Below are 21,697 nucleotides of genomic sequence, written 5' to 3'. Positions count from 1 at the left end.
AAATTGTATATTGGGGCTTTGACATTTGTTTTAAAATCGTTCTTAAAACTTTAAAATGCTTCAACAAGGTCCTTATCAAACTGAGGTCACTTTGATGATGACGATGATGGTGATATTGCATGAAATTTATTTGCTATTTCACTATTTTCCTTTTATACCCATCTATCAGATTAAAATTAGGATTTTTATCTAAAATAATTTTGGAAGTATAAGAATTAAAGTGAACATTTTAAAGTAGGATGATGATTTTAAACGTGGTAGAAGGTTGATGTAGTTGAGTCCTTACCCCAACTCCAATTAGACATATATATGGGTAGGAAGTTGATGATTCTTTAAGTTCTATTTGGCAACACTTGATTTTGATGGACTTTTCAGATTCTATGCTCACCCAAGACTGAAGTTGGTCTCTCATCTTCCACCTTGACATTGAGAAGTATCAGCCCCAAGCTCATTCTTGGGCCTATTGTACTGCTACAAATTCCTTGGTACTCTCTTATACTATTGTACTGCACTGTGCCACTTGTATAGTTGTATTGTACTACTAGTACTCTTGAATTGATTGATTTCTCTATATATAGGCTCCCATTTCTTAAAGACTACACTTGGGCTTGGTTGCTTAATTGTTATCAATTTGCTAGTTTAAGTGCTTGAAGACAAAGACATTGAACTATAAAATGATGCTTGACAGGGAGTTTCATATGAAAAGGGAAAAAACTAATGTTAGGCTGTATATTTCAGCAAATAAGATGCACAAAGATAGCTTAAAGGTTGCAACAAAATAACCCTTTTCAGTAGAGAAAGAAGCTCTAATTTTCTGCAGCAAAACAAGGACTCCAGACCTAATTTTTTTAAAAAAAGTTCTTTAACCCCATATCTAATTTAAAATATAAAAGAACTGACTTGATAGCTAAAAGATGATCAGTATTAGCATCATAGGAAATGAAGGTTAGCTGATTTTTTGTGAGGGAAGAGAGATATGGGTTATGTTTGAATTTGAATCATGATCTTGGCTGGTTTTGTTAATGAATTCTGCTTATTGTAATTGGATATAATTTTTAAGCAACTTATTGTGTGATAAGTTTTTAATTGAAAGCTTGGAATTTTTCCCCTTTGTGGGATTTTGTTTTTGTGGGGGGGGGGGGGGGGAATTGGAATTTTGCACTGGAGGTGACATTAGAACGTGAAGTGTTGGGATTTGTTGGGTTTGAATGGGTTTTGTTTTTTTTTTCTTTTTCTTTATATATATATATATATATATATATATATAAAATCTTTTATTGCAGAGAAATAGAACATTTATGGAGGTCTAATCAGCCCTGAAGAAGGTATTATGTAATCTAGTAAATTGGAAGTCAAGAATGGTGTTGTTGATAGAGGGAGGTTTAAGAACTTTGTTTTTAATAGAATGTGGGAAAAATTCTTATGGAGTTAGGATCACTTTTAATCCAATCTCTCTTTGGTTCTTATGTTAGATTGTTAATTAGATAGTTAAAGGACTCTCATTTGTTTTTTTGTTTGGGTAAGCAATTCTGTTTTCAAAAAGGTGGAGCTGTGTTAACTAAGCTGATAAATTGAAGGAACTAGACTTAGGAGAGTGGATGATTCTGTTTGATGGTTGAAACACTGAATAAATTCAGTCAATATTTTCTGTTTGAGATTTGTTCTCCGTGGTGGGACGGTTTGTCTAAGTTTGAATAGAGACCGTTCTCATTTTGTATAGATTGTTTTGGATGAGGGCTGTGCTGTTGTTGTTTGTGAACTGGAATGGTGGTTGTGGTTGTGGAATGTTGATTGTTTTAACATTTTGGTGACTTTGATGGTACCCTTTTTGGGTTAGCTGAAATTGTTGTGAAATGTTTTTGGGTCTCACTTTTGGGTCTTCACTTTGATAAAGCTAGATTATTGTTTTATGGTTTAGTTAGTTATTTTAGATTATTTTTTGTGTTCCTCAATTTTCAATTTTGTTTCTCTTTTTGCAGGAAAGCATTTCGACAGTAAGTGTACCTTTGGCAAAAACTAGTGATTGATCACTCCTAGCCTAGTGCCTTTGCTTCTTTTTATTATGAGGATCATTTTCAAGATTGAAGTATTTATAAATTTAACTTTTCTTTTGCAGGTTAAATACACATTGTTTGCAATAATTTTGGATTTTTTCTGAAAGTTGTTAGCTTAGCTTGAGCAAAGTAAGCAAATTTTAGTAGAAAACCTTATAAAACTCTATGCGTGTGATGTTGGAAATTGGATTTGTGGTGGTATGTTGTGTTGGAGCAAGCGGGTGGCTTGCATGGTGTTATAAGGTGGGTTAAACTGATATTGGGAGTGTTTTTCATTTCTTGCAAATGTTAATGAGTATTGTTGATTAGATGTGATGAATAGTATTTTATTTGATTTAAATACTTGTAAAACTCTATACTTGTGATGTTTGTAGTTGGTTTTTTGGTGGTATGTTGTGTTGGAGCAAGCGGGTGGCTTGCATGGTGTTATAAGGTGGGTTAAACTAATATTGGGAGTGTTTTTCATTTCTTGCAAATGTTAATGAGTATTGTTGATTAGATGTGATGAATAGTATTTTATTTGATTTAAATACTTGTAAAACTCTATACGTGTGATATTCGTGATTGGTTTTGTGGTGGTATGTTGTGTTGGAGCAAGCGGGTGGCTTGCATGATGTTATAAGGTGGGTTAAACTAATATTGTGAGTGTTTTTCATTTCTTGCAAATGTTAATGAGTATTGTTGATTAGATGTGATGAATAGTATTTTATTTGATTTCAAAACTTGTGCATTCATGAATGAGATATAACTTTATCTAAGTAGCTTATAGACTTAGATGTTAGAATACATTATGCATGAGTTATTCTTATTTTACTAAAATAGCATTTACCTTATTGTAGTCAAACATGGATAAAAGTTGGATGCCAATGGCTAAGACACCTGATGGCAGATTAAGTCGTCCATATATTGAAGGGGTCAATACATTTATTAATTTTGCAAGATCGGTTGTGGACTTGAGTGGTAATATTCTGTGTCCGTGTATTCACTGTGTGAATTGCTATCGACAATCTCTTCAAATTGTGCGTATCCATTTGCTTCATTGTGGGATTATGCAATCTTACGTTAATTGGTATAATCATGGAGAACCTCGTGTATTGAACGAGAACATTCATGATAATGAAATGTCGGATGGTGATCATATGGATGGTATCGATGCCTTGGCAGGTGACCGAATTAGAGGGGAACCAAGAAATGCAACAGAAGATGAGGAGGTGCGTCATTTTGACAAACTTGAGGAAGATGCAAAGCGTGAGTTGTATCCGAGTTGCACTGATTATAGTATCTTGAAGTTTGTTATTGAGATGTTGAATGTAAAGGTAATGACCAACTTGAGTAATAAGGGACTTGATATGATGCTAGAATTGCTAACAAAGGTTTTACCAAAAGATAACTTGGTTCCAAGGTCAACTTATGAAGCAAAGAAGATATTACGTGACTTGGGCATGTCATATGAGCATATAGATGCATACAAAAATGATTGTGCACTATTTTGGAAGGAAAATGAAAACCTTGATAAATGTCCGGTGTGTGAGACACCTAGGTACAAGGATACACGTGCCCAAGGTAAAAAGATTCCTCATAAGGTATTGAGTTACTTCCCGTTGACACCGAGATTGAGGAGATTGTACATGTTAGGCCAAAGAGCTAAGGACATGAGATGGCATATAGATAAACGAGTGGATGATGGGATAATGAGGCATCCGACTGATAGTGAGGAGTGGAAGGAGTTTGATTTACAACATCCTGATTTTGCCCTCGAACATCGCAATGTAAGGTTGGGGTTGGCTACTGATGGATTTAACCCTTTTGGGAATATGAACAACAACTATAGTATGTGACCTGTCATACTTATCCCCTATAACCTACCGCCTTGGTTGGTTATGAAGGAGCCATATTTTATGTTGTCTTTGCTTATTCCTGGTCCCCATCAACCAGGAAATGAGATTGATACTTACTTGAAACTATTGGTTAACGAGTTAAAGGAGTTGTGGGAAGAAGGTGTAGAAACTTATGATGCTTATAGTAAAGAGCATTTTCAAATGCGTGCAACTTTGTTGTGGACAATATATGACTATCCTGGATTTGGTAACGTGTCTGGGTGGAGGACAAAGGGTTATCATTCTTGTTACACTTGCAACGATGAACCATATTCAGAAGTTTTGGAAAGTAAAATTGGATTCATTAACCATCGAGCTTATTTGCCTATGGAACATCATTGGATACATAGTCGGTTGCATAATGGTTTATCGGAGAAACGGAAGAGATCTTTAGAGTTACAAGTGGGAAAGATACAAGAGCAGTTAGATAGAATGCCAAATATAATTTTAGGAAAGCATCCAAGTAATAAGAAGAGACAACTCGTTGGGGAGCCAAATTGGTCAAAGGTAAGTATTTTGTATAAGCTTCCATACTGGAAGAATAAGAAGCTTAAGCACAACATTGATGTCATGCATGTGGAGAAGAACATTAGTGAGAGTACTTACGGTACTTTGTTGGGCATTGAGGGGAAAAACAAGGATACTGACAAGGCACGGATAGACTTGCAAAATATGAACTTTAGACACACGTTGCATTTGAAACAACGTCCTGATGGATCATATGACAAGCCTCGGGCTTTTTTTTCATTAAGCCCAAATGAAAGGGATGGTTTCCATGACTTTTTGAAATCAGTCAAGTATTCGGATGGCTATGCAGCCAACATATCAAGGTTAGTGAATGCAAAAAATGGTAGATTATCTAGTTTGAAAAGCCACGACTGTGATGTGCTACTACAACGAATTCTTCCAATTGGGTTGCGAGGATTTGCACATAAAGATATTAGTATTGTATTGTTTGAGTTGGGCAGCTTCTTTCAAGACTTATGCTTAAGGACCCTAAAGCGGAGTGAATTGGAGAAACTAGAAGAACGTATAGTTCTTATACTATGCAAGTTTGAGAGGTTCTTTCCTCCAGCATTCTTTGATGTTATGGTCTACCTTGCTGTTCACTTGCCTCGAGAAGCAATTCTAGGAGGCCCGGTACAATATCGGTGGATGTACCCAATTGAAAGGTAATTAGACCCTTTAATGCATCCATCAATTGTATCTTTCCCATGTGGTATAAAATCACATAATGTGTGTGTTTTTTCCTCGTAGGTACCTTGGAAAATTGAAAAGATACGTTTCGAATCGAGCTCGACCAGAAGGTTCGATTGCAGAGGCTTACATTCTCAAAGAATGTATTAACAACTAGTCTTTGTATATTGATGGAATTGAAACTGTGCATAATCGAAGAGAAAGAAATGAAGATTTTGGTGAATCTAGTGAAGGATTGATAGTTTTTTCACAGACTGCCCGACCTACAGGTGGTAGGCGGAATGATGGCAACTTGTCTTGTGCATTGCTTGATATTACTCATTGGTACTTATTGTACAATAGTCCTGAACTAGAGCCTTATTTAAAGTATGTGATTTTATATGCATGTATTGTTTGATCAAGTTTTGAATATTATCTGCAATGCCTAGCTGAAAATAAATCACCTTATTTTTAACAGTGAACACAAAAGTACATTGCATAATCCTATTGGAGAAGCCATAACTCAAATCCAACGACAAGAGTTTCCCAAGTGGTTCAGAGAACGTGTAAGACATTTGAAATTTAATCACACACTAATAAAAATTAAACATTTAAATATTTTCGTCATTACTTATTACTAATTAATATCACTTGTTGTATGTCATTATAGATGAATAGATTGAAAGTTAATGAGTCACCAGAAGCTACTAAAGAGTTATGGTCATTAGCAAATGGTCTAAGCCGCATTTGAAGGAGTACACAGTTTGTATGGTCAATGGTGTAAAGTTCCATACAAAGGACTTAGACAATCGTCGTGTAACCCAAAACAGTGGTGTATGTACGGAAGGGGACCATGGGGGAGAAATGCACGACTTCTATGGTCATGTGTGCAAAATTTGGGAATTGGAGTATGTGTTTCGCCATAAAGTTGTTTTATTCCAGTGTGAATGGTACAATACTGGTACCAATGGTCGAAGGAGAACAATAAGAACTGATGCACACTGCACAAGCATTGATGTTATAAGTCGGTGGTATGAAAATGACCCTTTTATACTTCCTAGTCAAGTGAGACAAGTTTTTTACCTTCAAGATACCAAATTGGGTGAACCTTGGAAAATTGTGCAATCCATCCAACATAGGGGAGTGTTTGATGTCCCAGAAGTCGGAGGTGGAGAATTCAATGATAATACCGAAGATAGTGACGCATTTCAACAAGAAGCGATTGTTGATGTTGTCTCTATCAATGTTAAGGACAATATTATTGACTATTGTATGGGTGATGTTGAAACTGAGGTTGTTCTTGAAGGTGGAACTTAAAGAGATGCTAATCAAAATGAAGAGCATGACATACCTGATGTTGATCTTGATATGGATTATGATATGTAGAGTTCATAAAAATTGTCTTAAATGTTGTGTGCTTATCTTAAAGTTTTATGCTTGTCTAAGTAGCAATTGTTTTGTACTTATCTTGAACTTGATATGGATATTGATATGGTCATTTGTTGTGTTGAGTTAGTAGTAATTGTGTTCAAATTTTGCATTTGTGAATTGCTTGATATGGATAATGGCGTAGACTATGATATGTGAAGTTAGTAGTAATTGTTATTGAGGTGTTTTGTACTTATTTTGAACTTGATGACATCAATACATAGTTTCAAAAAATGCCCAAAAAGGCCAAATACACTCATAACATACCGAGGTATGAGATGTCAAGATTGGATAAAATGAGGCAAAACCAAGAGAGAATTGATACTTTGGGATTGAAGCACATCTCAACTTCTCTAAAGGATACTGCTCAGTCCAATTGTGCAAAAGAGAAAAGAAGTAGAGCTAGTGTTGTGGTAGATGATGATTATGTACCACCTATTGGTGACGATGACAATGATGATGAGTCATCTAATTCTGTAATCTATAAGGTACAATAGATGTTCCATAGGATACAATAGATGATAATAATTTTATTGTTCCATTACTTGTAATAACTTTGTTGTTCCATTATATGTATGTTTGTTAGTTACAGATGGCACCAGGACGACTTACACGCTCACGAGGTGAGACATCTATTCTGGTTGTTCAATTTGCGGTCCAATCTACGGAAACACGTCCTGAAGTAAATCCTCCCATCCAAAGTTCTTCTAGTGCGGAGGCGCAGACTACTAGCGCATTAACTAGCACGACTGGTAATTACATAGAACATACTTAATTACAACTGCACCCTGTTTTTACTATTGAGATTATACTTCACTTAATTTAGTTATAATATACATGGAATGTATAATTTCTTAACATTAATAATGTTTAAATAGGATCTGCTAGCAGAAATACCCGTGGAACAACACGTGGTATAGCAGTACGGGCACTTGTTGAAAAAAATGGTAAGTTACCAATACGTATAGCTGCAGAATATGATGCTCCTGTTGGGAAGAATGCGTGCAAGCTTGTCAATTAAATTGGTTTACAAGTGCGAAGTAATTTGTCCAGTTACAATGTGAAAAATTGGAAAAATGTTGATGCTGCTACTAGAGATGTGGTGCTTCAAAATATCGCGGTAAATTTACATTGATAATGTCTAACTTGTCTTTGTTGTCACTAAGCATATTAAATTCATATAATAGTATTTTTATAATACATATAAACTTCATTTTACAGGATCAGTTTGAGCTACAAGGGGATTCTAACTTGGTAACGAAAACATTAAATACAAAATGTGGAAGATTATTGAGTTCCAACTTTTACAAGTTGCATCAAGCTTATAAAAAGCTCGTACAATCTCATGGTGTTGACTATGCAAGAAGCCACCTGCCAAAGAATGCCAAACTTGAGCTGTTGACTGAACTCATTGATGAGAGATGGACCAATAAGGATTGGTTGGTAACTTATTTATGCATATATTATTATTATCCAATGTTTATTATATTATGTTGTAAACTAATTAGATTAATACTTAGATAAAGTAAATGTATACTGTTTTATTCATGATCTAATAGATATCTTGAATGTTGTTTATTAGGAAAAATCAATAATGAACTCTGAAAATAGGAAGAAAACTTTAGGTAAATATAGATGCAGGACAAAGGCACTTGCTGTTAGGGTTGATGAGGAGGTGCGTATTTTTTCATTTTTCTTAAACTTTAGTATATTACATGTTGTGATTAATAAGTATAACTATCTAACACTTGAATGTTAATTAATCAGACAAATAGTAATGACGGTCAAGTTCCTGAATTGGCAAAAATCTTCAAAGATGTTCATTTCAATCCAAATACAAATATGTGGATACACCATGAGGATGAAGCTACATATGTATGTATATCATTCCATCTCTATCATGTTTGTAAAGCTATAACATATGTATTATTAAGGTTGTGATTGTTTGTTTCTTTCTCTTTTTCAAATGATAAGAAAATATTCTCAAAGTGCAAGAGGATCATTGTCAAGATCCTAATGCAATTCCCCTTACACAAGAGGAGATCTCAAACTTGGTTTTTAAGAAGAAGTCCGGTGTTGTAAAAGGACTTGGCATGAGACCTTCCTCTTCTCTAGTAACCACCGCCTCATCTAATTCCTCGGTGGAGTATATTCAACGGTTAGAAAATGAGATCATTGAGCTCAAAGAGGCAAGAGCTAGGGACCAAAAGGAGCGAGCTAGGGACCAAGAGGCACGAGCTAAGCAAGAAGAGGTCTAAAAGAATATTCTTAACTTTTTAAGGAGGAATGGTTATGATGATGCTCTTACTTATGGGGGTGGTTCAACTTCAAGTTAAAACATGTTTTGGTTAGTACTTTCTTTTAGCAATTGACCCATATTACATGGTGTGACTACTCTTAATGTATTGTTAGAAATGTTTCTTCTAACATAATTAATGTTTTTACTTTATGATTTTAATGTAGTATTGGTTTTATATTTGTGCAGATTTCTTATTGGTGGTTTTAAGAAGATTTACTTTTGGCATTACTTGAAGACATATGAGGACATCTTTTTGTATTGTTATAAAACATCTTGAGTTATTGTATATGTTGAAAACAATTATTATATGGAATGAGTTTGAATTAGATACTTGTTTTATTTTTTACTTGTGGAATGTATGGATCTTTTTTTATAAATGTGTTGTTGAAATAAATGTATTATTCAAATGTGAGGTTTTAGTAATGTAAAAACAGGTTACAGGTTAATATCAAAACCATGAAAAAAATAAAAACAGAAAATAAGTTTTAGTGACGAAATATTTCGTCACTAAATGTAACAAAATTTTGTAAGAAATGGTTTTAGTAACGAAAATTTTCATCACTATATGTGCATGGATTTTCTTAAAAATAGTTTTAGTGATGAATTTTTTCGTCACTATATGTACCCGAAAATAGTTTTAGTGACGAAATTATTCGTCACTAAATATGATTTAATAAACTAAACTATTTTTAGTAACGAAATATTTTCGTCACTGAATGGTGTTTTTAGTGAGGAAAACATTTAGTGACGAAACGTTTTCGTCTCTAAAAATTAAAAAAAAAAAAAAATCAAATCGGACTTTTAGTGACGAAATTTTTTGTCACCAGGACTTTTAGTGACGGGGTTTCAGTGACGAAATGAATTTCGTCACTAAAAGTCCGATTTCGTCACTAAAAGTCCGATTTCATCACTAAAGGTTCTCAGTGACGAAAAACTGGACTTTTAGTGACGAATTTTTTCGTCACTGAAAATACATTTTGTTGTAGTGGCATCAAGAAACTCTAATTGAAACATCGTTGCATCATTTGGTATAAAAGGCTTAGAGCATTGGTCTAAATTCCAAATTTCTGCAATAAAACTCATAAGTTCCTTGCAATTTCTAGTCTCATCTATCACGAGTGAACCAATATCTCTTTCATTGTCTCTAAGCAGAACAAATTTTGTATCCGAGAGGAGAGTTGAAGGAATGTGCTCTTGTTGCTTGAGAATGCTATTAGAGTTTTGGACATTTACCATTCTATTTTTTTTTTTAAATTATGGATTTTTTAAAATGTATTAAAAAAATAAAATAAAAACTATGTTGTTTTGGAGCACTTAACGAAAAATCACCTAATTTTTATAGTGAAAATATCATTAATGAAATTTTAATTGTGTAAAGCTTAAGAATCATGTATTATTTAACTTTTATTTTTGAGGATTTTGTTATTTTTGTTATTTATTTATTTTTATTCAAATTCTTTTTTTGTATGTGAAAATATATGAGTCAACATGCAATCCGATTTTCTAAACTGTAATAAGATCGACTTGACTTGCTCACAACCCATTTAAGATGAACTGTTTTTTATTTGAACCTAATTAACCTGACCTAGACCCAATTTACATTGATAAATACAACAACAGGGCCTTTATTTCCAGCATTGGTGGACCAGCACCGCTGCATATTTGTATTCGGAGCTACGGGGATGGCATAGTTTTGGGCTTCTTCTCTCTTCCTACAAATGTCCGCTAGCAGCTAGATAATAAATTGAACTGTTCATATACTTTAAAAAGATGAATAATAGAATATAAAACTAGGGGTATGTCAGTGGTTTGAACCTCCAGTTGTAGTTGTTATTGTTAGACTAATAGTTTCATCCGTAAATTAAACGTTCATTTTATTATTTATTGGTTTCGAATCCATAAAAAATTCAAGCTACTAAAATTTGATCTGTGCTATCATCAGAAAGGTGAGATTTATTAAACATTTTTCCTCTTGAACGTCAGTGCCTGGGATGAAATATATAGGAGAACATTTTTCGTAAATTACTTGCATGGACTTTTATGCCTCTCAACTTTTTGATCATGTATAAAAGGCTCTACTAAATCCTTGTCATCAACTCTTTGTATGTCGCTGCTTAAGCTAACTGCTAGCTATTTTGACATAGAGGGCGTTTTCTAATTGATTTTTAATTAATTCATACCATTTCTAGCTGTGCTAATGAGAGAGAGAGAGAGAGAGAGAGAGAGAGAGAGAGAGGTTAAGAGCAACTTTATATACACTACACTGAAGAAGCACAAATGGAATTGAACGTACAACAATCTAATCTGATTAATTGAGAAAACTAATGAAGTTCAACTGTTGATGGAGTGGCCAACGCCAGGACTATGACCTGGTTCTGTGGGTCGAAAGTCATCGACATGTTCCATCTCACTTGTCTGCTCTGATTGGTTAGTGAGATCACCTACCTTCGCTGCAGTCAAGGTGTTCACGTGCATGGAGCATTTATTGCACGCCGCATGATCAGACTTCAAATGCCTTCCCTCAACAACTAAAATTCCATGATACAATACCAAAACAAGAAGGAAAGCACAAGCAACATTGAGCTTAGTGTTTGCCATAATAAAGAGAGATATTTCGTACTAAGCCAATTGAGAGTAGAGTGGGAGTGAGAGAGTTATACCTCTTCTATTGTGGTGTACAGGTATTTATAGAAGGGTTTAAGAGCCAAAAGGCCCCTTTTGAAATGGAGTAGTTGAGAGTGTCAAAATTAACCCAGCAAATGAGGGTCCTTTCAAGTGGGAAGATTCCTTAAAGTGTGATAAAATATAGTACACTACTAAAAAAAGGAACAGAACTAAAAATAAAGGGTGGGCAGCTTATATTAACAGTTGTTTGTGTCCAACTTCTCATGTGTGAAAAGTTTATTAGAAATAGAATATTAACATGTGGACGATTTAATAGGGTAATTAAGTGAGCCCCATATCGGTTAATGGAAATCAGAATCGAATAATAAGTTATTGATTTAGTTAAAATTGGTACACTAAAATATGTATTAAAATGATATCTTAACTCGTTGTTTTCGATACTTTCACAAAAAGACTCCTAAGCTATTAACTTTTTCAACTTTCACAGACTTGAATGCTAAACTTAACAAGGGTTAAAATCATCTAACTTTGCCAAGTTGTATGTATTCTTTTTGTCCCTTGACCACATGCAACTGTCTCCTCAACTTTTCTATTAAATATAATTTTTTTAGATCCTTGACCTAAGCCCCGAGTTCGCAATTCTACATAATCCTTAATTCTGTTGGGATATTTGTATTAATTCAAATTGATTCCTCGCCGTTAATGGTTCCTTTTTTTTTTAAACAACACAAAGGTCGACTGCAATAGGGCCATATAACAATGAAACTTCCCACTAATCATTCCACTAACCCTAATATTTATTTTAACAAACTTTCAAGAATACATATATGATATTTCATTCATCCCGTTTTATTGATCTACTACTTCATTGAATTACTCTAATGATAACTTATTCCACAACTCTTTTATTATTTTTTGATATGGCAAGTTATAAGTGATATGAAAAATAAAAGTGGTATCAATGATTAATCACAAGTTCACAACTTGCCATCTTAATAAACTGTGACAAAAATTGCATCCATAGTAAAGTTTATTTGAAATGTCCCAAAATATGGTTTTCCTTGAAAATTCTATAGAACTATGCCATATCTAATGTATAGATTTGGATCATTCATTTACAAGATAGACCATTTTCATAGGGATTTCACACATACTAAAGTATCATCGATTAGGAACCTTGAGGTTATTAGGTTAACTCTACTAAATATTTTTTAAAACTTTATTCGTTCATTTTGAAATGAGTGGATTACATTTTTTTTTTAAATTATCAATATTTTAAATAAATACCAAAATTTAATAGTCAATAGTTTTTTTTTTTTAATAAAAAAGTTGATGACATGATAAAATCTAAAATACTCATTTAAATGTGGATATGATTTTAAGAACTATACGGTGGAATTATTCTAAAGAGAAGATCTTAAATTTGTACTTTATTCAATTAGAATGATCTAGCTAGGAATAGTACAAATTTTATTGCATAAGACACTTCACCTCAAACCTTAAAGGGAAATGACACCCCATTCCCTTGGGGTTTGAGAAAATCAACACATTGTTCATTCATTAATAATCATAACAGAATATTTTTGAAAAGATTCCTTAACCAAACCCTAACCAAGGTTTTGTGACAAGGAAAAATATTTAACAAAAAAAAAAAAAAAAATCAAAGCTACATTAGAGTTAGGTTAAGGGATTTAAAAAAAAAAAAAATCTAGAATATATATACTATTGTTGTAACCAAGGTTTTGTGACAAGGAACAATATTTAACAAAAAAAAAAAAATCAAAACCATATTTGAGTTTGGTTAAGGGATTTTTTTTTCATTATAAAAAATCTAGAATATATATTCTATTGTTGTAATTACTCTGGAATATATATATATATATATATATATATATATATATATTAATCTAGAATATTGTAAGTGCACAATTTGTACCCGGTCCAATCACCAGATGGACTCAGACCCAAAGAGCCTTATACAATAAAATTTATAGAGTATGGGCTTGAAACCTAGACTATTGACATTGGATAAAGAGAGAATTCAGGCTAGATTGCCGTTATCCGCGTGTTCAATAGATGAGAATAGCAAAGAAACTCTCCTCGGACGTGAGCCGAGGACCACTTGTATTGCCTTTCTTTCTTCCAGAACAATATTGCAACTACAGTTTAAGTATCCGATCCCCCTTTTTCTTCTGCCATCTTCTCCCTTTAATATCTCTCTTGTTCTCTTGTCTCTATCTTCTTCATTTTTTCTTCCACGTGTATCACAAATCTCCTCACTAGATACTTGTCCCATCCAGCACCTTCTTGAAACCTTCAAATACCAGCTGGAAAGCTGAACCTTACTGTTCAGAGGTCATTTCTCCATTAATGCGACCAATGAGGTAGGTGCAGGGTCTTTAATGCGGTGGTGACAGCTTTTTCTCCTCTGATATTTCTCACACGTTCTTTCTTCCAACAACTGCATGGATCACTTCTTTACCCAACAAATCTTTCAGAATTCTGTCTCCAACCCCTTGGCATGTCCCATGACCTTTACTTGACCCGTTCGAGGAGATACTCCTCCTTGGACAACTCCTTCACCCCTTGTAGCGTGAACTGGCCTGCGGGCCTCAAAGGTTCTGCTTGGATAGACTTACATCACCAAATCAGGCTCAAGGCCCAAATATGTATATTTTGTTTATTTTACCCCCATAATAGCCCCTCAAAAATTCATTTTTCTCCCTATCCAAGGAGAGAACTGGAGTTTTGAACCAACAGCAAAGCCTCCACACACTCTGTGAATCACCACATGTGTAAGGGTCACTTTACTTCTTTTAAACCGCCTCTGATGCTTCGGAATCCGTAACTTTCACATTAATGGTTGCGAGTTACGTCTTGTCTCCCACGTTCAATAGTGAGATGCGCATCCAACGGTCCGGGTCCCTTCTCAAAATTTGGGCGGGATAACTTTGATTTGAGGCCACCTCCCACACGCCAAAACGCCTAGGAAACCAAACTTTGATCTATCCTTTCAGGAATCAATCAAATCTAAAAATTGCTCATTCTCTTTCCTCCCAAGAAGCTCGTGAAGAATCGTCTAGCTTTTTCTCGTAAGTTCTCAATCCTTCTTTATTCATTTCTCCTCGGCCATTGTCCTCGGCCACCAATTATATCCTTTCCCTTTCTAAACATCTGTTCTTACCACCATCAAATGGGTAGATTTAAGTGTTTAGTAGACACCGACGCCGATATGGAGGGTTTTTGGGCCAAGTACTATATTCCCCAAGACGTAAGCTTAAAATACTGCCCTTAAGAAGCCATAGGTGGCGCTAGAAAAGAGGGGGAAGTTATTATCCCCATTATCGCATTCCTAGAGGGTGGGATGACCCTTCCCATGAAACACATCACCAGCGAGTACCTACGCAACCATAGGTTATGTCCAGATCAATGTACATCCAACGTGTTTAAAATCCTAGGTTGTGTCGACGCTCTAAACGAGCAAATGGGTCTGAACCTCACATAGCACGACGTTATGTACATGTACGAGTGCCATAAGCTTAAAGACGTAGGGTATTACCTTAAATCCAGATCTAACATTGTTAGGCTCATATCCTGTCTTCCCAAATCCAATAAAGGCATGAAAGACGACTATCTAATCACTTCGGGAAACTGGTCTAACGGTCCTCACTGCCCAGTCAAATGGGGAGACCCAGGTGTGACTCTATAGGAGTTAGATTTCTTAACCTATGACTTAGCCCTATTAACGTCAACATTACTGGTTACACTGTTTGTTGTTACCCCCCTTTTTTTTAGTTGGCATTCATTGCTGACCTAACCATGCTTGTCTCTTCGGATGTTTTTACAGACAAACAACACGTACGGCCTCGTTTAAGTCTTTGCAGCATTGCGGATCTCAATCGCGTTCTTCGATCCGAAGTGTTCGTAAGCGAAGACCTGCAAGTGAGGGCAGCCCATCTGATACTGGGATACGACCCTTTATTAGACAATTTCCAAGAGATTGGCAATGCGATCACCGCAGGCGACCAGAGACGTAAAAGGATAGATATTTTAAGACCGGGCTTCCTTTCTGCCCACGAACTTCCGGACGACCCCTCCATCATTTTGTACTTTCACCCCATCGCCGCAGTTCCTCTCTTAGTGCACTCCCAGACGACAGCCGTCCGAGAAGAACCAACATCTTCACAACAAACGCTTGAAGAGGAAATTGATTAGTTTCGCCTTGAAGAAGCTGAAAGACCTCAAGAGGATCACTTCGTTATCCTCTCGGACGAAGAACGCGTGCCTGCGGAAACTTCTGGCATAAAGGGTTTGGTAATAGCACAGCCTGACTCTAGTTCTGAGGAAGACGACATGTCTACCCTTAGAAAGCTAATGTCCAGGAGGGGCACACGGGCTCCCAAAAAGGACGCGGTTGGGTTGCAACCCCCTCCCATTCTACCACCACCACCTCCTCCGACTGATCCTAAGATTCCCATCTCAAAGCCTAAGAAGAAAAGGAAGAATGAGGCCGAGGAGGTAGATATGGAGAGGCAGAAGAAACTTAAGCAACAACAACAACAACAATAGAAAGTAGGCAGAGGTAAGCCGCGGGCCTCTTCAGTAGAGAGTGGGGAAAGCCATGACCTGGCCGAGGTACGCCGTACACAGGCCAACTGGTCTCCTGTGTTGAAGTTAGATGGGGCCCCCATTCTCTCCCAGTCTAGTATTAGGGCGTTCCAACAAGGACATGCTTATCACCTGGCCAACGCATTGGAGCAACCTCTTCTCCTACCAAATGACATGAAAGCTCTAGATAATATGACTCAGCTACATCTTTTTCTCTCCCTCAAAATGGACTTGGCCTTGGTGAGTGTCCTCCAATTACCTCCATATCACTGTAGTCATTACGCTTTAGCATAAAGTCATTCATACGCACTTCGAATTTGCTTCAACAATAATGCACTTGTTCAATATTTCAATGCAGGCCATACAAGAAGTCTTCGCTGCAGAGAAATGGGTGGAAGATTCTCGGAAAAAAGCTACAGCTGAACTCGAGGTCAGAATGGAGATCGAGAAGGCCTTAGGCCAAGCCCTAGCGGAGAACGAGAAACTGACCAAGCAGTTGGTAGATGAAAAGAGGGAGAGAAACGGTGCTGAGCCCAGCCTTAAAACGATTAGAACTCAGGTGGAGGGGCAACGCAAACTTCTGCGTCAAAAGGATGAGGACCTATCTAAAGCTCAGCAAGAAAACTCTAACTTAAGTAAGGAGCTTGCCCAAGCAAAGGAAGAGGCTCGTACTATCAAGGAAACTATGGAGGTTGCTAAGAAGGCTGCTTACAATGAAGGGGTGGAGGCGACAGAAGATCGACTGACAGAGGAATTGGCAGAGCTATGTAGGGAATATTGCCAACAAGTATGGGCAGAAGCTCTGAATGTGGCAGGATTTCCCATGACCTCTAAATTGAGGAAACCTGAGAACATTTGGATTCCTCAGGACATCCAAGTGCTCGAAGAGCTTCCTTCTGCCACATCTACCCCCGAGACAGCGCCTTCAACATAGCAATCCATCATTCAAGAACCCATTCCAACTCCTAAAGAACTTGCTGGTTGCAACAAAGAGAAGGAACAAGGTGGCAAAGCCGAGAAGTGTCCAAGCAAGGACGTTGAGCCAAACATTCCTCCACCAGTGGCGAAGGACAAAGGGAAACAAGTCCAAACCTCATTCGAAGCAGAGCTTAAACAAACAGAGGAGGAGGGCAAGACCAAAGAAGCTGCCAGCAAGTCCCAGCAGGATCTCCCCACCAAGACTTAAAGCATAGGCCAGTTAGGACCCCCCATTTTCCTTATGTAATGAATTTTTTGTATTAGAGCTTTTACTTTAACCTTTTTATTTCAGAATTTTATTTCCAATTTATCCCTTGACAAAATTAATGAGAAACTTGAAAAGTCATTTTTTAACTGATTTCCAATCTCCAATAGAAAAACACTAATTTGTTTTACCCTAACGTAAATTACATGCATGGACTGTAATATGTAAAGTACAACAACATATGGTCTAAGACTTAACTTGGTATTTAGTTTGGGACATAAAGCAAACCGCCAAACTTACCATGGTTTATCAATACGTCAATTTCCATGAGGCATGTAGCCACAAGACATGGTTTCTGTTTGATGCTTAGAGTAATGGACCGAAATGTTAATTTTTCCAAAGTAGAAGGTCCGAGGACTCGACTTAACTAAGGTTCTATTTAACATAGAATAAGATATCAATTTCCATAAGGTACGTGGTCCGAGGACCAAACATGACCAAGTTTCTGTTTGATATTTATAACAAATAGATCGAAATGTTAATTTCTCCAAAGTAGAAGGTCCGAGAACCCGACTTAACTAAGGTTCTGTTTATCATTGAATAATATATCAATTTCCACAAGGTACGTGGTCCGAGGACCAAACATGACCAAGTTTCTGTTAGATATTTATAACAAATAGATCGAAATGTTAATTTTCTCAAAGTAGAAGGTCCTCGGACCCGACTTAACTAAAGTTTTGTTTAATATTGAATAAAATATCAATTTTCACAAGGTACGTGGTCCGAGGACCAAACATGACCAAATTTCTGTTTGATATATATGATAAATAGATCGAAATGTTAATTTTCTCAAAGTAGAAGGTCTGAGGATCCGACTTAACTAAGGTTCTGTTTAACATTGAATAAAATATCAATTTTCATAAGGTATGTGGTCCGAGGACCAAACATGACCAAGTTTTTGTTTGATATTTATGATAATGAATCGAAGTACCACATAATGATAATTAAACAGACATGAAAAAAGTAACTTTCATTAATAGTAATATCTTCGCAGGTTATTTATATTCTAAGGGCGTTGTACAATTTTTTCATCTAGATTAGCTAAGCGATATGACCCTATGTCCGCTACAGAAGTGATTCGGTATGGTCTTTCTCAGGTAGGTGCTAACTTTCCCCACGCTGGATTTTTGGAAGTACTCATGACTTTCCTTAAGACCAAATCTCCAGGCGCAAGTGGCCTTAGTTTCACATGAGCATCATATCCTCGTTTGAGCTTCTGCTGATAATAAGTCAGTTGAACCATGGTGGCTTCTCGCCACTCCTCAACCAGATCCAGGTTTTTCTCTAGCAAACCCTCGTTATCTTCTGGGTTGAAAGAGCTTGTCCTTAATGTAGGAAATCCAGATTCCAAAGGTATCACTACCTCGGCCTAGTAAGTCATGGAGAATGGTGTTTCTTTTGTGGATCTTCGCGGTGTAGTCCGATACGTCCACAAAATGTGTGGTAACTCCTCTACCCATCTACCCTTTGCATCATCCAGTCTCTTCTTGAGTCCACTGACTATAACTTTGTTAACAGCCTCGGCCTGCCCATTTCCCTGAGGATAAGCCAGAGTGGAGTATCTATTTGTGATGTCCAAGTCACTACAATACTTTCTGAAAGCTTCACTATTAAACTGCACACCATTATCTGAAATAAGTGTGTGGGGTATCCCAAATCTAGTGATAATGTTCTTCCAGACAAACCTCTTGGCGTCTACATCCCTAATATTTGATAAAGGCTCAGCTTCAACCCATTTGGTGAAGTAATCAGTTCCCACGAGTAGCCACCTTTCATTTTTCATAGCTCTCGGGAAAGGCCCAACTATATCCAGTCCCCATTGAGCGAATGGCTAGGGACTAAACAAAGGATTAAGGACACCACCAGGCTGATGGATGTTGGGCGCAAATCTCTGGCATTGGTCACATTTTCTCGCGTAGTCCTGAGCCTCTCTCTGCATATTGGGCCACCAATATCCCTGGGTCAGAGCTTTATGGGCTAAAGATCTCCCTCTAGTATGACTTCCGCAAATTTCCTCGTGCAATTTCTCCAAAAGTGCCTCCGTCGCTTCAGGGTGTACACACAACAGGTATGGTCCGGAAAAGGAGCGTTTATACAGCTTCTGATCCTCGGACAACCAGAATCGAGGTGCCTTTCGACGAATCTTATCTGTTTCAGACTTTTGCTTGGGCAACACATCGCTTTTTAGAAAAGAAACGACGGGGTCCATCCAGCTACGCCCGAGTCTTACTTGATGAATACGGATGGCACTTGCGGTTGTTAAAGCAGGCGTCAGCAAGTCTTCGATGAGGATAATCCTAGGCAAACCCTGAGCCGAGGATGTTGCCAGAGTGGCCAATGAGTCTGCATGTGTGTTTCCACTTTGAGAGACATGCGTCAGGATGAAAGAATTAAACTTGGATTGTAAACATTTGACCTTAGCCAGGTATTCTTGCATTCTCAGATCCCTAGCCTCTATAGTCCCCATCACCTGGCCCACGACTAACTGAGAATCCGAGGAAATATGAATTGACTTCCCCCCGCCCCATTTTCTGGACCATATCCATATAAACTAAGACAGCTTCGTACTCAGCCTCATTATTAGTGGTCGAGAACGCTAATCTCAACGATTTTTCCAAGGTGATTCCTTCAGGGGGATACCAAAACAAGTTCGATACCTGACCCTCTCTAGTTCGCCGCGCCATCAACATATGCTTTCCAGTCTGGAAGACCTTTACCTGTGATCATACCAACTGATTTTTCATCCATGTGCAACTCCTTTGCAGTTTCTTCTAATGAGGGTTCGGCGAATTCTGCCACTAAATCGGCAAGGACCTGGCCCTTCACAGAGGTGCGAGAAATATATTTGATATCGAAAGCCCCCAGAATAGTTCCCCACTTGGCTACCCTCCCAAAGTAGTCAGCACTTCACAATACTGACTTGAGAGGAAGTTGAGTCAAAACCACAACAGAGTGGGATTAGAAGTAATGAGGAAGCTTCCGCGTAGCATGAACTACAGCCAGAATCGCCTTCTCCAAAGGTAGATATCGCACCTCAGCTTCATTCAAAGATTTGCTAACGTAGTAAACCAGTCTCTGTACTCCACTGTCGTCCCGTATTAAAACCAGACTGACTGCATGGATAGCTACAGCTATGTATGCAAACAGGACTTCATCGACCTCTGGCCGAGACATGATGGGTGGTCGGGAAAGATACTCTTTGAGTTGATGAAAAGACAAAGCATATTCCTCGGTCCATTCAAATCCTTTCCACTTATTCAGCAACTGGAAAAAGGGTCTGCACCTATCAGCGGACCGAGAGATAAACCTGCTGAGAGCAGCAGTCATCCCAGTCAACTTTTGAATTTCCTTTGGATTCCGAGGTGGTTGCAAGCCATGAATGGCCCTGACCTGTGCCAGATTTATCTCTATTCATTTATGAGTCACCATGTAGTCTAGGAATTTACCAGAGCCCACCCCAAAAGAGCACTTGGAGGCATTAAGGTGCAACTTGTACTTCCTAAGTGTTTGAAAGGTGTCATCCAAATCTTTCACATGCATAGGTACCGTCTTACTCTTCACCACCATATCATCCACATATACCTCAATAGTCTTTCCAAGCTGAGACTCGAACATCCTGGTCATCATTCTTTGGTAAGTAGCCCCTGCATTTTTCAAACCGAATGGCATCACTTTATAGTGATAATTTCCCGTAGGAGTAATGAAAGCGGTTTTCTCCTAGTCATCCAACGCCAAAAGTATTTGGTGATAGCCTTGGAAGGCATCTAAAAAACTCATCCGAGGATGCCCAATCGTAGCGTCCACCAGATGATCGATGCGAGGCATTGGAAGTGAGTCCTTGGGATAGGCTTTGTTCAGGTCTGTGAAGTCCACACACACTCTCCACTTCCCGTTCTTCTTTTTTACTGCAATAGTATGCGCCAACCATTTTGGGTAGAAAACTTCTTTAATAACCCCAGCCCTTTTGAGCTTGAGCACCTCCTCCTTGACGGCCTCAGCATGTTCTTTGGAAGAACGCCGAGGTGGTTGCCTCCTGGGAATAATGGCGGGATTGACATTCAAATGATGGCAAATGAAGCTTGGGTCAACCCCAAGAGCCTCGTAGGAATCCCATGCAAATACATCAATATTGATTTTCGAAAACATCACTAATTCCATCTTCTCTTGATGTGGTAGTTATACTCCAACCTGAAAGAACCTTTTAGGGTCATCATTAATAAGAAATTTTTCCAACTCTTTATACGTTGCCTCCTCTGTTGTCACCGCATCGGGCGCATCCAGAGTCGTTAATTGCTATAAGTCGTCCGTAGCCGAGGCCGAGGATTCTGGTTCAGCCTGACGCAGTATTGCAGCCAATATGCATTACCTTGCTATCGATTGACTCTCA

General features: G+C 37.5%; 1 protein-coding gene and 1 long non-coding RNA gene across 2 annotated transcripts; both read left to right on the top strand.

Moving 5' to 3' along the window:
- Positions 1 to 2,899: 2,899 nt before the first annotated feature.
- Positions 2,900 to 4,922, top strand: LOC142625394 (uncharacterized). Its single transcript, XM_075799062.1, has 3 exons — positions 2,900 to 3,884; positions 3,990 to 4,781; positions 4,900 to 4,922. The coding sequence occupies exons 1-3, from the start codon at positions 2,900 to 2,902 to the stop codon at positions 4,920 to 4,922; spliced, it is 1,800 nt and encodes a 599-aa protein (XP_075655177.1).
- A 3,219-nt stretch (positions 4,923 to 8,141) lies between these two features.
- Positions 8,142 to 8,411, top strand: LOC142624345 (uncharacterized). The gene is made up of 2 exons (XR_012842316.1): positions 8,142 to 8,210; positions 8,303 to 8,411. It is a non-coding gene; the product is annotated as an uncharacterized LOC142624345 (long non-coding RNA).
- Positions 8,412 to 21,697: the final 13,286 nt, after the last annotated feature.

Source organism: Castanea sativa, chromosome 2 (assembly GCF_040712315.1).
Source record: "Castanea sativa cultivar Marrone di Chiusa Pesio chromosome 2, ASM4071231v1".
NCBI classification, from domain to species: Eukaryota; Viridiplantae; Streptophyta; class Magnoliopsida; order Fagales; family Fagaceae; genus Castanea; species Castanea sativa.
This window is presented reverse-complemented; position numbering and strand designations above follow the sequence as displayed.

Coding starts and splice junctions, on each gene's coding strand:
- LOC142625394 (XM_075799062.1), top strand. CDS start 2,900: ATGGATAAAAGTTGGATGCCAATGGCTAAGACACCTGATGGCAGATTA. Junction 3,885..3,989: donor GAATATGAACAACAACTATA/GTATGTGACCTG, acceptor CCCATCAACCAG/GAAATGAGATTGATACTTAC. Junction 4,782..4,899: donor GTTAGTGAATGCAAAAAATG/GTAGATTATCTA, acceptor TGAGTTGGGCAG/CTTCTTTCAAGACTTATGCT.